The 17,220-nt window shown below is 39.4% G+C and overlaps 1 protein-coding gene and 1 pseudogene across 8 annotated transcripts in view; both read right to left on the bottom strand.

Annotated features, from left to right (window-relative positions):
- The window catches only part of LOC149029148 (MBOAT (membrane bound O-acyl transferase) family protein), a 71,529-nt gene that overhangs the window by 20,659 nt on the left and 33,650 nt on the right, over window positions 1-17,220 (bottom strand). For all 8 annotated transcript variants that reach the window (XM_089140642.1, XM_089140613.1, XM_089140627.1 and 5 more), the window contains 4 exons: window positions 13,438-13,508; window positions 2,908-3,021; window positions 2,426-2,550; window positions 2,213-2,264 (listed from right to left, as the gene is read on the bottom strand). In XM_089140642.1, the coding sequence (XP_088996768.1) occupies window positions 2,213-2,264; window positions 2,426-2,550; window positions 2,908-3,021; window positions 13,438-13,508 (362 nt within the window). The remainder of the gene's footprint in view (window positions 1-2,212; window positions 2,265-2,425; window positions 2,551-2,907; window positions 3,022-13,437; window positions 13,509-17,220) is intronic.
- On the bottom strand, window positions 7,493-11,679 carry LOC149029149 (ubiquitin-conjugating enzyme E2 28 pseudogene; annotated as a pseudogene).

The following is a 17,220-nucleotide window of genomic DNA, read 5'->3' as shown; positions in this document are numbered from 1 at the left end:
AATCAGCATTTAGACCTTGAAACTGCCAACTCAAGATGCTTGGGAAAAAAGAACATCTTGCTGGTAGATAAAAGTCAATCCCTCATTTTGATCTCGTTTCTTCATTCATTGCCCATTTTCAGTGAGAATGAGATGGAGCCTCTTGAAAAGGGCTAGGAATGGACATAAAAGAGAAAGAATGAGACAAAGGATTGAAAACCTAGGGATAAGGAGCCATATTATACTACAATAAAAATAGGAGGATGGGCGCACACCAGATTTTGAATAGCACGTGGTAAGTTTAAGGAACGTTCATTGTTAGGAGTAGACTAACCAGGCAATAGAACAACTGGTGGGGCTTGGAAACAGTAAGTCTGATTTGTTAGAAGACACAATGGCAGGCTTGAGAACCTGTTTTTTTCCTTTCTATTGAATATGAACAAAAAACTTGATTGGATTGTAGTGGCATTTAAACTTGCTCCCTTGAACGGCTGAATCCTACTTTCTTTAACTAGGGGTCATTATTCCAAACTAGTTAGATCATCAAACATTGCATCTTTCAAGGAATCTACAAAGGGACCTTCATGGGAGCATATAACTGAGGAACCTTTGCTGGAACTATTCTCCCCCGAAAAAGGTAAATCAGTTGAATAGAACGGCACTTAACTCCTTTAACACCACATCCATCACAACCAACATCTTCTGTGAAGCAGGTGATAGCACTTGTATCCTTTTGGGTTGGCAAAATAATTAAGGTCAAGCTTGCCTAACATGATGATAATAGGCAAAGGCAATACACATAAAAACCTTAAGAGGAAGAGTAAAGCCAATGGATCCCAGGAGAAGATCAAGAGAGAAGTGCATGGTCCAACATATGAGAATACATCCAATTGTTGAAATAAACAATCAGGAGGAAAACATCACCCTACAAACAAGCACAGATATTTATAGCAAAAAATAGGGAGAAAGCTACTTCCAGGAGATGGCGATTTTTATGCTTAGTTACTCCATTCTGCTCAGAGGGAACAACACAAGTAGTCTAATGGATGAATCTTTGATCACTAAGGTAAGGCTGAACAGCACCAACCATTGGTAGGGGTGTCAACACAACTACTATGATGGATAATACTATGACCTCTGAGGCAAGGCTGAACAACACCAAGCATATACTATGTTCCATTACCAGACAGTAGCATCTCCATAAAAGCATACAAGCAGGCGTCAATCATCAGTAGCATCTCCATACAAGCGTACAAGCAGGCATCAATCATCTTATGAACCATTGAAGCAATGAAACACATCACTTTTCTTATGGAGTAAGTAAATCCATGTAGTTCAACAAAGAAACCAATAAAAGTGACAAACTGGTGAAATCCAAATGTAGAAAGACATCGGGCAGGGCCCCACACAGAATGGATAATACCAAGTGGAACTAAGTTTCTATTATCAGAATTAGGATAACTGGGTCGACTTTGCTTTCCAAAAATGCAAGCATAACAAACCATGCGGGATGACCCAAACAACGAGGTTATTGAAGTAAAGAAAATAGACAAAGTTACAGCGGATCAATAGAAGTTCTTAAGCAACTAAAGCCCACACACAACCTGCCACTGCCAACCGTATGTTCCTTGTGCAAGTCTTGAAAGAGACAATCAAACAACAACATCCAAGCCTTATCCAAACTTAATGAGGTAAGCAGCATTGATAAAAAAAGAGATGATAAATTGCACACACACACAGAGACACAGATACATAAATGACACTCTTACGTCAAAAGGGGGGGAGGGGAAGGCAAGTAGGTACTTGTTAAATTAAGTTTGTGCTTTTTACCTCTCAAGGCATTCTTATGTTAGTGTGGACGTACTGATGTAATCTTACATTTTAACTCAAATTAGTTAATATAGGGGAGGAATTGATCATCTCGCCAAACATTCTCGCTTTATTTTATCTTTTATTCTCTTCTTTTGTACCATTACTTTAAACTCAAGAATGTTCATGGAGTCTTTTTATACAAAAAATAATAATAATAATAAAAATAAAAATAAAAAAATCAGAAAAATATATTAAACAAAGAAACAGAAAAATGAGATACAGTTTTGTATAGCTGGGCATAAGTCAAGGGATAGTCACAAGGATATAAAATTAACTAAAGAGCTATTACTGTTAACTAAAGAACAGAACTACCAAGAATGCAGCCAAGCAGAAACTCAAAATTTTAAAGAACATTCCTTACCCCATATCCCACAATGAAGACCTCAAAAGGAGATAACTGTTTCCAAACACCACTAAGCAGCACAAAGACAACATTAGATCTCAAAATAATGATAACAGTAATAGTGGTAATCATAATAATAAATAAAAATAAAAATAATTAAGTCTTCTTTTAGGTGGGGTGAGGAAAGGAGGGGGGGGATATAGCCTCGCCTTCCTAATTAGGGAAGTATACCTAGCTGCAAAGGCATTATAATAGAGAAAATGTGTCATTAGCTCCATGAGGAGAAGACTGAGAACCCATCTGATTCCATACCAAACCACCTTTTCTGCAGAATAATTTTTCTGTGGTATATCCAACTGCATGACCATAATGGCATGAATTAATGCCCTCACTCAGAAGAAAACACAAGATAATCATAATAACAATGGAGCTTAATAAAGTACCTCAGTACATGATAATAATGAATAACAGGTTCAACAATAAGCAAAATATTGAACATCAATTTATGACTATGATGTTAGTTACCATATGTATATTTCTGTAAACAACTCATGGTTTACACTATGTTATATGTCTAAATCGATTCAGCGACTTGCAATAGAAATGCAGAGACAAGGCATTTGCTAGATTGAAATACAAAATCATTCTCCCATGCAAATTATGCACTTTAATGGAACGTTAGTATTATAAGGAAGAAATTTAGAATGACAAACCTGGGAAGCAAATGCATTGAAGCTTATAATTGGTCCAGCAATGTAAAGGGGAGCATATACCAAATAACATAGGTAAATAGCAAGTGAGAACTTGTCTTTGTCGACATTTTTTTCCTGAAAGAAGAAAAAAAAATTCAACAAATATAACTTTTAGGGAGTAAGATACAAAAGTTATAAAATGAAATTATATCAAATTCCTCCCCGAAATTAATTGACAAATAAGTTTTCAAAGAAAATTAGGTATATCTATATTTGAATGACGAAGATCAAGAACATATTGCATTTTGATTACAGGGACAAGCTCAATATATAAAAGGAGCTTAATAAACAAAATTAGAGGTTTTGATTTCTAGGATCAAACACCATGATGTGATCAATCTAATCAATAGATGTTACTCATACATTAATATAGTATTGGGTATGGTCCACAATATTAGTATCTAATAATTTCACTAGGAAGGTATGACAATCTACCCTTTTAGTGTACTGTAATTCATTAAGGCAATCTCCCTTCTTTTGCATGTCTGTGCCTCCTTTTGTTGGCTGGACCCTGTATTTGGTTTATCAAACCCCACTCAAAATGGGATTATTAATGAGGCCTGACCTGATACCGGATGACTTGCTCGTCCATGGAGCCGCCTATGACTCCCACTGATGGCAGTGGTGGATAGTAGTAGCCAGGCATGGGCTGCAAAGAAGATGGCAGCGAGTAGTAGTAATTGCTGCTGGAACCAGAAATGGGCAAAAATGGTGGTGCTGGGCAAAAAGTGCCTGACGATGAGGTGGTGGTGGGGATGGCAATTAAGGAGGCGGAGGTGGCCGAGAGTACATTGGGTTGCAAGGCTGGTCACAGGTGGAGATCATGAGCTTGGATGACTCTGTAGGCTCCACATCTACCTATAGGGCTTATGGTCCTTATGGTGTCCCTCCCGCTCATGGACATGATGGTTCGGGTATGTCTTATAAAAGTTCGTACTATGGGCACAATGATGGATTCACGAGCTTAGATGAGTCTAGAGGCTCCACATCTACTTATGGGGCTTACAGTTAAGGTCCTTATGGTGTCCCTCCCAATCATGGACACGATGGTACAAGTATCCCTTCCGTTGGCGGTTTCAGTGATTATCAGCCAAGCTTGGCCTCGAGGATAACCGAAGTTGGAGAGGAATTCTTCATGTTGAAATATACGCAAGTTTGGGCTATTTTACTATTCACGTTACTGTTCACGTGAACAGTATTATGCTAATAATGTTATTCTACTTTCTATTTCTAATGTAAGAGTCTTGCTACATAAGTTTTGGGAGTTTTTAGAAAGCATAGTGTTGGTGCAAATTTTGCCGTGATCCTTAGACCGTGAATCTAACACCAAACCAGTCAGATCAAGATTGATCTGAGTCGATTTGAACTAAGCTGGACTCTCGTTTCCTGTAAAATAGGGAACTCGTTAGAAACGGAGCCGGTCGTCTTGATCGGCGTCGCATCTCCGACAATCTAGTCAGTAATCGGTAAAGATTAGGGTTTCAATGCTCTTTGAGAGCTCCTGAGAAGCTTTAATGGAGGAAATCAGGAAAGAACGAGAGTTTCAGTAGATCTGAGTGTCTTACCTTTTGAATGTGCATGTCGTCTCCTTTTATAGATTTTCTAGCCTGATCTCCTTTTAACTGTGATCGTCAGATCATAATGATGAATTGGATGGTCATGATCAAACCTTTATTTGACTTCTGGGCGGACCCATTGATGGCTTTGTTTTATCAGCTTAAATCAATCGAATCGACTTAAAACCGGAGCAAACCGGCTTGAACCGGAGTTAGGATATTTTATTCACAACATGAGCCCCCAAGCCTGCTGATCAGGTTGAACTTGTATGAGACTCTAGTCAGGAGGTTTGAATCTCTCTCCCAAATTACTAGAATATTCTGCATCTTGTATTGGTTGTGAGAATTCTTCAGTATTTGAACTCATCTCCAATTATGAGGGATTACTTGGACGCTGAGTTCATCCTTCAGTTGAGAGAGTTCATCAGAAATTATGAGATCAATCTATAGCTTTGTAGAGCTCATCAGAATTCTGACCTCATCTGTCAACCTTGGAGCTCATCAGTATCGTCCAGTTCAACTTAGCTGGAGAGATCAATCAATAGATACTGGATTCAATCAGAACTGTTCCCTTCGCATTTGACTTTTTAAATCTCAACTGCTTTCCTCTATACGCTTAATCTTTCTCATCAAATCTCCACTTTCCTTTCCACGTGGCAAAATCTTGATTTATCAACGTTTCGTATTCCTTCCAGAAGTCATAATTTCCAAAGTTGCAATTTTGGGTTCCCAGGTCATTATTAATTTGAACGCTGATCTTGATCCGTTTTTATTTTAAAAGAACAAACCTATAATCTCCTTGGAAGTAGAACCATCCTTTGTAATCATCAAATCACTGTGCTCAGCCCCCAAATCACCTCGAGGATCAGCCAAAAATCTTTATTTGTCAGACCTTTCTATCTCCTCATAAATGCAACTTTTCAGCTTCTTTGACGTTATCCTCTTTCCCGTCGTTTGATCATAAATATTTACTTATTTTCCATCAAATGATTATAATGCTTTTCTTAATCTCATTCATACCATCCACATGTATGGTCGCAATGTTTCCAAATCCACCGATTAACCCCAAGCGTCGATTACGAACAGTTATAGCCGTTGATCTGAATCATCATATATTTCCCTCCAATTTTCAAGAAACTTTCATCACGTCATTTCATCTCCGTATTTATTCACCCTTTGTCATCCGCCTTCGGCCATAACCTACTTTTCTTCCTCGAACACAAACTGCAATCATCTGCAACTCCTCCATTATTCCTCCTGTGTTTTATCTTCATTTACTAAACCTTCATTGTCATTTCTCTTCTCCATGGATCCTTCTATTAACCCTTCAGCCCCCAGTACCTCTAAACGAGTTAACACTTCCTCAAACGTTAACTTGGAAAAAACCCTAAGTGTTTTTTCTTCTGAACAGACTCCGTTAGACTGAATTCCTACTCCCTATGCCCAGGATGAAGAGATTATTCCTTACGTGCCTCTGGACACCACCAAAGAGAAGTTGGATTCCAAGTATGCTGGACCAGAATGGTACTCAACCAAGGTCAAGAAGTCTCATTTGCCCTCTTACCATCAAGATTATCAATTTCCTTCCAACGCCAAGATCTGGGTTCCTGAACCTTTTGAACGTCCATACGATGTCGGCTCTGGTGTTATTGCCATTTATCTCCATCATCTTGATTCTGGATTCAGAGTTCCTCTGATTCCCATAGTTCAATCTTTGCTTGACTACTACTGTATCTACCCTTGTCAACTTACTCCCAACAGTTGGAGGTTAATTTACTATTTCTTTGCTTTCATTCGTAAAATGGGGCGCACCCCTTCCATTGAACTTTTCAGAAATTACCATACCCCCAAGTTTCTTGTGAGCGTGGTTACATCCATTTTTCCAGAAGAACATGCATTGCCAACGAATTGGGTGAGAAAACCAAAATCTTCACCATTTCTTCCATACCCCATGATAACAAGAAATGGAGAGAGAAATACTTCTTCTGTGCCATCCCTACTCCCAACTATCGTTCTCGATGGTGTTTTCACACAAAGAAATCCCTTCTTCCCCTGAACCAGCGTCCTACACTGAATGAATATGATCATGAGACATGGAGCCTGATCTCCTCCGAAAAATCAATTGATGCAGCCGACCTCATAACTGATGCTGGTCTGGCTAGTCACAACCTCTTACCAGGTATATAAAAAATATATTATTATTATTATTATTATTATTATTATTATTATTATTATTATTATTATTATTATTATTATTATTATTTTACAATTATACATTTTGATCTCTGCTTCTTTTCCAGGAACTGATATTTATCAAATCCCTAACATTTCTGAACTCCGAAAGGCTGCCTCAGAAGAGAAAAAATCTGATTCCAAACCTAAGAAGTCAGGTAAATCTGATCCCAAACCTGAGAAATCAGGTATAAAGAGAAAACATTCTACCATTCGTCCTCCAAGTGATCGAAGTCTTAAGAGATCCTTTAAGAAGAAATCTGTGAAAAAGCTGTTGAGAAGAAAACTCCACCTGATCAGCAAAAGGTGGACCAAGTACAAAAAGATGTTGAAGCTGACCAGGTACAAGAAAATGCTGATGCTGAAAGTTCTAATATTTGACTTGTTAAGGGCCTGTTTGGTTACATGAGTCTGGAGATTTCAAATATCTAGAGATTTCAAATCTATAGATTTCAAGTCTATGGAGTTATAATTTATAAAATTAGATGTTTGGTTGTGGAATGAAATTTGTGGATTCATCCTAAAAAATTATTTGATCAACGTGATTTTTGTGAATGTACAAATGTATAGCTTTTTTGAAATCTCTGGATTTCACCCCTTACCCATAAATCTACAGATTCACGTTTTTAGTGTAAAAATGTGAATCTCTAGATTTCATGAATCTAGAGATTTTTACAACCAAACGGGTAAAATTCTCAAATTCATGAATCCAGAGATTTGAAATCTCTAGATTCATGTAACCAAACAGGCCCTAAAGTGGTGGCTAATGAAAATCCTGCTGGAAGAACAAGGACCCTGAGAAGTAGACTTCGCTCCGTGGGTCCTTCTATAGGTCATGAACTCACTGCCACTAAGAAGAATAAGAATAAGAAATCTTTTGTTTCTCCTTCTGCTGAAGTCCCAGTTGAGAAGAATATCTCCAGGAAGAAACTCCCGCAGACACTGAAAAAATGGCCGAGGAGATTGTTGAACCTACTTTTTCTCCCAAAAATGAAGTTTGCGCTCCTCCCATGTCACCTCATCTTCCTCATGATGATACTGCACCCCCAGAGAAGATAATTGAAAACGAAAGTCAAGGTAAGGAAACTCATGATTACTTTCTTGATTAGCTAAAGAAAATGGCTGAAGAGATTATTACTCATGCTGCAGGTAACATCATTGAACAAATAGCTAACCAGCTATTTGATGAGGATAACCCTGCTCCTCTTGAAGTTATGCATAAAGAGAATATCCCTAAGGATATTCCTGAAAATGATACTGCTATTGCTGATAATTCTCCTGCTCTTGCTCCCCCCATACCAGATCTTGTTTTTCCTGCTCCTGTTTTGATAATGTTATTCCAAACATCAATGTTGTTCCTGATGTTGCTGAAGAAAATGTTCAAATTGCTCCACCAAATGATGAATTTTTAGATGCTGCTCCTATTTTTGACATGCCAGTTGATCCTCCTATGGGACCTGAGGGTCAAGAAAATGTTGCGGCTGAAGTTATTGACATACAAGTCGCTTCTAATGATGCCGCTATAGATGTTAACCCTCACGAAGTAATTGAAGCTGCCAATCCTCATCCAATTGGCCCTGGACAGTTGGAAGATGCCCAAAGCGTTGCTGATTCTGGGGACCATTTTCACCTCGTTTGGGGTTTAAAAGAGAATCATACTGCCAATTGGAATTGGGAAGTTGCCCGAGAATAAGGAACCAAAGGTAGAATCCCTCATGATAAGAAAGAGACGGCTGGCATGTCTGATGTTGGGCTTTACACACATGCCTAGGGGTAAAAAATAAACCTATATCCTTTTTGTTAAGATAAATTATTTTCCTTAGGTTTTATTTCACTAAGTCTTTCTCATTTTGTCTACAGATGTTTTGGTGCTGCTTTTAATGCTTTCTCCGAAGTTTTGGAAAGAGAGAAAACTCTTAATTTGGAAAACGAAAACTTGATCAAATGGAATTTTGAGTTGATTGAGGAGGTACAAGAACTCAAGAAAAGCTTGAAACTCTCAGAAAGAAAATTAGAGGCTGCCCAATTAAAGGAAATGGATTTGTGTACTGAGATAAATAGTTTACAGGATGATTTTCGAATCTGTTCTGATCTATGCACTGATTTGCAAGAAGAAGTTTCAAATTTAAAGGCTTCCGTAATGAAATATAAGGAAGATCTCCTGCAAATTGAGATGCTGAAAAATGATGCCCTAGAGAGGGCCAGGCTTGCTACTTATGAGAGAAATGAAGCTCAAGGTAAGTTGGAAAGGGCTATTGTTTGGTCCAAAAGTTTTGAGAAAGAAAGAAATGACCTAAAGGTCAAGTTCGAAGAAGCTGAGAGATTAAAATTGAATTTGGAAAAGGGAAACAGGCGTCTGCAACAAGCCTTTGATTCCCTTTCCAAAGAGAAAACTGATCTGGAGGCCCAGAAAGATAATCTGAGATTGACTTTGAATGAGATTTCTTTGGAAAAGGATAATCTTAGAACTTCTCTAGGTGAAGTTTCTAACGAAAAGGACAGTTTGGCTGCTATTTGGAAGGAAGTTATCAAAGAGAAGACTTCCATGGTTCAAAGTTTTCAGGCAGAGAGAAAACAGTTAGAACTTGAGAAGAAAAAGATGCAAGACGAACATCAACTTGTTTTAAGTTCTATTACCTCTGCGATTGAACAGGCGGGAGATAACCCAGCCTTCTTGGGATTTTGCAAGAGTGTGGTGAAGGTCTGCTCTGACCAGATTTTTTCTGAGATACTTAAAATTTGTCCTGGTGTTGACTTTAAGCTGCTTCCCCATGAGTTTCTTCCCTCCCGAAAGTTCTTTGATCTCAGGAATTTGAGATATTCGACTCTGAAAATTCTTCTGAAGAAAGTGAAGAAAGTGAAGATGAAGACAAAGATTTTGGAGAGGAAGAAACCTCAAGCTCTAGTAGAGATGATGATTTCGATGATGAATCAACATCCAAGCAAGATGATATGCAAAGTGATGATAAGCAGGTTAACAAGAGTTCTCCCGCTGATAATACTCCTGCGGGTCCAGATGTTTGATGTTTGAGAAAAAACTCCTCTCTTTTTTTATATCTTTTAAAATGTCTTTTTTGATGTACTGATCTCACTGGTCCTTTTGACTTTCTTTTCTTGATCAGTGAATCTCTCTTCTTTTTATAAGATAACCTCTTTTGTCTATTGACCAGACCCTTTGTCGTTTAGTAGTTGAGTGAGTAGAATCTCCGCAATTTTAGAATCTTCAATCTGTGTAGTAACTCTTCTTGATCAGCTTCGGCAAGCATGATCAGGCCTCGGAAGGTTGGCTTACAAGAGCCTGACTTACGGAAAGTCAGGACCACCCTCAGAAGGAATGATCTGTGATCAGCTTCAGAAAGCATGATCAAGCCTCGGAAGGCTGGCTTACAAGAGCTTAACTTACGGAAAGTCGGGACCACCCTCAGAAGGAATGATCCGAATATCAAGTGGCTTTCAGAACTTTCTATTTTAGGAGCTAGGAAGTTACTAAAGCTGTATTTTTTTTTGTTTCTTTTTTCTAGAGGACAATTACTTGTCTCTCAAGTGGTATTAGATTCATTAGAAGCTATAAATAAAAGGGCATTCTAGCTAAAATAGCTAGAATCACAGGCCTCTTCTACTGGTTCTTCATCTCCCTTCTCTTCTTCTTCTTCTTCTTCTTCTCTCTTTTCTTTGTTCAAGTTCAACTGCTGTTTTGATTATTAAAAGCTTGTTTTCTAACATGGTATCAGATCTTTTTAATCAAAACAGTGTTGTTCTCAATATTCTCTTCTGAAGTTCTCTCTTTCTTTTTTTTTTCTTTTTTTCTTTTTTTTTTCACATTCCAACAAGGACCACCTTAATTATAGAAGGCACAAAATGCTGAACTAAGTTCAGTCTTTGGACATCCTATAAATTTTCCCCTTATTTACTGATCGGAATTAATCCAGGGGAAAAAAAAACCTAAAGACATATCAAGGGTTCTACCCCATCGCATATTTCTGGATCCAAGCCCGAGCAGTTGACTCATACTTGGCTTTGTCAGTCTTGTACATGTGAGCAATCTCTGGCACCAAGGGATCATCAGGATTTGGGTCGGTAAGAAGGGAGCAGATTGACAGGAGCACCTTGGATATTGTAAGTGTTGGGCTCCGCTGCTCTTTGAGAATGTCGAGGCAGATACTCCCATTGCTGTTGATGTTGGATGGAATACTTTGGTACAAAAGGCAACCTTTGGGGGCTTGAAAGGGTAATCTGGGGGGAAGTGAATGGTTACAAGAAACACGCCCCCAGCAAATGGGTTGTCTTCTGGGCCCATAATTGTTGCTTGCCAGTGAAACATGTCCTCGCCACAGGCCCAACACTACATGACGTAGGAGGGTCCTTCTACAGGTCCTTCAACTCCTTCTGGATTCGTTTTGAAGCCATCAAATACTAAGTCCACAAAGAAGAGTCACCAGGCAACGAACTCTGGAGAATTCATGACCAAGCAGTCTAGGGTTACTCTTGTTTTGTATTTGTAGCAGAGAAGGAGATACGGAGCTTCGTTGTGATGCCTGCTTTTTCCCCGGGAAGGGGGTTACGAATTACGATATCGTCTGCTTCTCTTTGGCGTCGCTATGAACAATAATGTGAACAGTAAAATAGCTCAAACTTGCATATATTTCAAGACTTTGGATATGGTATGCCACCAATATGTAAACCGGCACCGCGTAGCAGAGCCTCATCCCTATCCCTATTCTCATTACCCTCCAGACTAAACTATTCTTGAACTTGGTGATGATGCGACCTATAGAGGTGTTGTTTGTGACTACCTCTACAACCATCAGCATAACATGTCATTGGATGACTATGTAAACTTGCATGATGAGATGATCATAGCGACACACTTGGTCCCAAAAAAGGGGATGGATCCACCAAGGCATAGTACTTGCAATTGAGATGATGGAGGTGGAGCCACCATAGCACATCAGGTAGCAGCACAGCTCAGGCTATTCTTCTTTCATATTCTACACCTTTATTTAACAAAAAAATTATATATATATATATATATATATATATATATATATATATATATATATATATATATAGTTGTACTTTTGTTACATCATATATAATTGGTTCGTTAGTTGTATAATGAATTTTAGTTAGTCTTTTTCTCGCAAATAAATGAAGATCTCTAAGTTATCTTACATCATTTGCATATTTACATTGGTATAAAATCATGTTCCAAACTTCCAGTTTCGTCTGCATACAACCAGCCATGTGCCAATCAAAAGCACCACTCTAGGTGATGTCTCAGGCCAAAATAGCACTCTCAGCGTGTTTATTAGCCTCAAATTAAGCTAGACACCAAATACCAGCCCAAACTGACCTCAAATACCCCCCGAAACTTGGGGGCAAAACTCCCACCAAAACCTTCCCAGATTTCGCTGAAATTTCGGCCAAATTTCAGGGTTTCAGCAGTTTCACCAAAATTTCGCACCTTGGTTAGTTCCCTACCTAGGCAAATTCTCCAAGCTTGCCTGCATGGTTAACTCTATAGCACAGGCCAGCAGTGTAAGAGATCCCAGACCAAAATTAATGGAGTGCAACTCCAACCTGTAGAACTCTTCCAGTGAGGAACCAAGGCAGCAGTAAGCTCAAAGTTCATTCAAAGTTTTAATTAAACCTCTTCTATTCTGTATTCTTCCATGAGGGGTTTACTTAAATAGAAAATTATAAGTTACAAAAATTCAATTCCTTTCTGGAATTGAAAAAGGCTTATAACATTACTCAACAACCTAACAACTCCTAACAGGCCTCAACTAACAATGCCTAAGAGGGCTCAAAACTGATTCCAACTAGAAACATACCAACATTCTCCCAAAGCCATGCATAGGAAAATGTGGACCTAAATTACTTATGAAAAGCCATGCGATTTCACTTAATAATTCATATGATGACTTAACTTGTACTATAAATTAAAAACAAATTGAACCTAGAGACTCCTTATCAAAACAATACTGAAAAATATATGAAGTAGAAACAGAAGTACGGAAATTTGCTTCCTCAAGTACCTATGTTTTAGGTCAATGGAATTGGCTGATTACAAGGCAAACCCAGCCAATGAGGGCCCAGCCTGTACAAGCTTGAGGGGAGTGTTAAGAAAGTACACTAGGCCACTTCTACTGTGGGAATATAAAGGGGTATTAGTGCCAGACATGGAAATCACTCTCCTCCTTTGTACACATGCCCAACAGTTTTGGTGCTCGTTTCCCTATTAGTCTAGGATGGGCACGATTTTGTGAACTCTAGCGGTCTCGGTTCTTCTTCTTCTTCTTCTTCTTCTTCTTCTTCTTTTTCTTCCTCCTATTGCCGGTTATAGGTCTGTGTACTGTGAAAGCATGCATTCATGGGTTTGAAGCTCCCACTAATAGGTCTTCGAATAAGCAGTCTAGCTGGCAACTGGAAGTATACTTTATACTCACATGCACACAGCATTCCAAAATTCCACAATAATTTCTCTCTAGAAAAAAGTAGAAAACCTAAAACTCAGTCGTTGTGGAGGGGGAGCAAGAAGAACTCTTCCAAAAGGAAAGTAGGAATAAACAGGTATGTTAGGAGGTATACTATTTATCTGAACAGACAGTAGGAAAAGAACAAAAAGTTAGTCTTCACAAAAGGGCAGACAGAAAGTAGCTCATTACTTCGTTTAGTTAAAAAAAAGGAATGGAAGGTATACCTTTTGATCAAAAGGTGCATCTTGCTGTGCCCAATAATAGTCACATCCATAGCTTATCATGCGCAAGATTACTGTTATAAGAGATAAACCAGATCAAAATCAAGGAAAGGACAACACACACAAGAAAAAGAAGAAAAAAAAAATATATATATATATATATATATATATATATATATATATATATATATATATATATATATTCAGTATTTGTAACCCTGAGAAAAGTATTTAATAATACAAGGGGAATGAAAAGACACAATCGGATGAGGGACAAATCAACCAAATAAAGATGCATGTATGTATTATGTAACCAAACTGTAACCTAAACAAAAAACAAAATAATAACCCATTGCCACACCCTACTCCAACCCACCCTATACAACCCCCCCCCCCAACCTTCCCCTCTCCCCTAAGTTTGGATAAGGTAGTTTAGCTTCCCTCTCACGGTCTCACCTTGGTCCCTTTTCCACCTCCTCATCCTAGCATTGTATTAGACATTTTCCTCTCTACCTCCTTGGGCAACCATATTTAGTTCCAAGACCATAATACCCCCTCCCATCCTCCCATGTTTGGCAAACACTAAATCTCTGCCAAGTGCTAACTCAACCAATCCTTTATCCTTCACCGTCACATTCAAGTTTCCCTTCTTGCACCATCTACTCGCATGGTACTGGAGACATCCACCATCTATATTTTTCTCATGTCCATTTACTTGCTTCATTTGGCACCTAGCCTTACCCTCCATTTAGCCCCATAGTAGACAGCCCCTCCCCTATGACTGTGAATGGATAGGCTACTCTCCTCCTCTAGTCCTCTATTACGAAATCATTTGTAGACCAGTGTTCAGGGCTACTGTCATGTTTAGATGGAGCATAACATCAGAAGATGGACTACTAAATCTATATCTCTCGATCAGATTTAGAATGCCCTCTTTACTGATGCCAGCTCCAAGCACGCATTCATTTGCTCAAAACCTTTCAAGGACTACCCAAGGAAAAGGCTCATCATCGTCACATGGGATTCATATGTTTCCTTTCTAATTTTTCCTATGGCTTTCACATAGCCTCGAAAGATGGTGAGATCAAAAGAAATCAAGCCCCAGCTCCAGCAACGCCACGCCCACATCAAATACCGGCGGCTATAAGTCGGCCTCCAACTCTATGTGATGTAACCAGCCAAGGAGAGCCCAAGAAGGGCCGAACAAGCACCCGAGCTTGAATTCTGGAACAAACCCAGGGGGCCGAACCAGCACTGGGGCAATTTGGTCATATTCTACCCCCTGGATCAAGTCCAAATCAGCTGGATTAAACCAATTATTTTTTAGAGTCCTTTTCTATTTTTCTTCCATTATTTGGAGTCCCAGTTTGAGAGTTAACTAAGAGTTTTAGTTTGAGTTGAAGTTACTTAATTGTGATTGACTTAGTCAATGCTGGTTGGTTAAGTCCTTGTTTACCTTAATTAGCAAGTCTTTTATTATTTAAGAGTCCAAGTCTTAAAGTAGCTGGATCCCTATCAGTTAAGGAATCCAAAGTTTCAGTTTTGAAGGCTATAAATAGCCTAGAGTCGATGTAGTTTAGCAACCTGTTTGATGAATAAAAATTGAGTTGAAAGAATTGGCTTTGAGAGAAAGTCGTGGGATCCCAAGTGGGTGACCTGCAGCTGGGTGTGACAGTGTTTCTATGACTTAGCTCTTCTTCTCCTCCTTCAAACAGCAGCAGTAACATTAATTCAAGTCTTCCAAGTAAGTACAGGCCCATCCCCTATGAATTAGCCAATCCCTACCCCTCCCCCATAACCACCGTAGCCTTCCCCTTCCTTTTCCCCTCTTTTGGTGATAGTAGCATCCCCTCCCCTCTGTTAGGCCCCTCCCCAGCCCCTTTTGAACCTTTTCCACCACCCCTAGGATCACACCAAGCTTGAGAACCTTCCCTGCAGCTACTTTCCCCAAACAGCCCTATTTCCCTAACCCATAAGATTTCTGCACTTCTTATTCCTTGGAAGAATTCTGCAGAATTTTTAAAAACTCCAGAACTGAAATCCTAATTTAGTTGAACCAGACCTCCATAAACTCTCTAAAAACCTTGAACTCAATTCTGAACTTGCAGAACCAGCAATACAGACCCAAACCTACCTTAACCCTAATTTGAGTTTCAAAACGCGCTTATTCCCCTTTCGAGGATCAAAAGGCCTTATTGAGAAGGCTGAAAATCTCCCATTTACTAATAAGCTAAGCAAATGCCCTTACCTTGTTAGTTTACTAAGAATTACCAAGTGCTTGGCCCAACCTAATAAAGGAAGCCAACAAGCAAGAAATGACAGCACAATTGCCATCTCTTATGACCCCACCATAATCCGAATTCCCAGGGTAATTTGAACTTCAAATATGCAAATTCAAATTACAACTTTCAGACCTAATTCTCTGTTAACGCAAGGTTACCTAAAGCCCTAGGAGACCCTACAACTGCTGAAACATCCTTCCCCTTTTGATGGAAATCCTGGGCAACCCTAAGAATCCAGGAAAATTACCAAAACACCCCTACCCTAAATTCGGGGTTACATCAGTGGTATCATAACTGCTGGTTCCCACCTCTTTAGGAGTCCATAATCATTATAGATGAAGCAATAAGCATGGAAGAACCAACTAGAGACCACTATCAGTCTCATCATTGTATCTACGGAGGGATACGGCAACCACAGAGGCATCAAAAGATGTATGAATTGAGAACTTATGATGGCATCAAGGACCTTCTAATATTTTATGAATGTTCGTATCATCTAGACAAGTTGTTTGAGCGATATTACTATCCAGAGCATGGCAAGATGGGTTTTGCACATAGGCACTCGGTGGATATGCCATTGAACAATGGAACCACAAAAGGTGGCAACCGTGTATGAAGGCACTGAACCAGACACTTGGGAAGAGATGCCAGAGGTGTTGAGCGAATTATTCTTCCCACAAGAACATCAAGTCAGGCAACACCAACCACTCCTTTACTCTTGGAAGTTCACTGAATTTTATAAAAGAGATACAAGAGGATTGGTACTGAAGAGCACACAATGGGGATGACCATATCAGCCACATCAGTCAACGCACTATCCATAGGAGGGATCCACCATCCACCACTCTCTCTACAATTCCTCCCTACCCTCCTAGGACAGACCACAAGGAAACATCCTACACCAACTACAGCAGCCCTAATCACTACAACCAAGACAGCCTAGCCAATGAGTGTCCTCCAAGAAGGGGAGATCTGGTCTCCCAATCCCACAAACCCACCTCTAGAAGAAGTAGTCCTCTGTCCACCTCTAGAAGCAGCCCTCGATAATGGTGATCAAGCCTTGAACAGGCACCAAAAGATTTTCTGCCCCACAATTTTGAGGTGACACCAAAGTTATTTGATCTAGCTCCTACTCCATGTGATATTTGTCATGCCTTCGATCCAACACATGATCTTCTTCTACCAAAAGAAGAGGTAACTCTTGAAGCTACCACAACAGAGACGACACACTTAAGAGGGTCATGAGAGGAAAGCCAAGACATAGAAGGACGTAGCCCATGGCGACAAGGTCGTAGCAACTAAGGAAGGAGTTGAGGCATCCACTCCTCCAGGGTTTCTTTACAGTATTGGTAGAGCATTGCGACCATGGATATCAAGTCCACACCATCACCAAGGCAACCAATTCCAATCCACAACCCTTTGAGCACTCTACAAAAGAATGAACTGCACTAGGTTACAGTCCTGAAGGTACAGTAAACTCCTCTATACTATAAGTTAACACACC

Source organism: Hakea prostrata, chromosome 1 (genome assembly GCF_041222555.1).
Source record: "Hakea prostrata isolate BN-2017 chromosome 1, UWA_Hpros_2, whole genome shotgun sequence".
Lineage (NCBI taxonomy): Eukaryota > Viridiplantae > Streptophyta > Magnoliopsida > Proteales > Proteaceae > Hakea > Hakea prostrata.
This window is presented reverse-complemented; position numbering and strand designations above follow the sequence as displayed.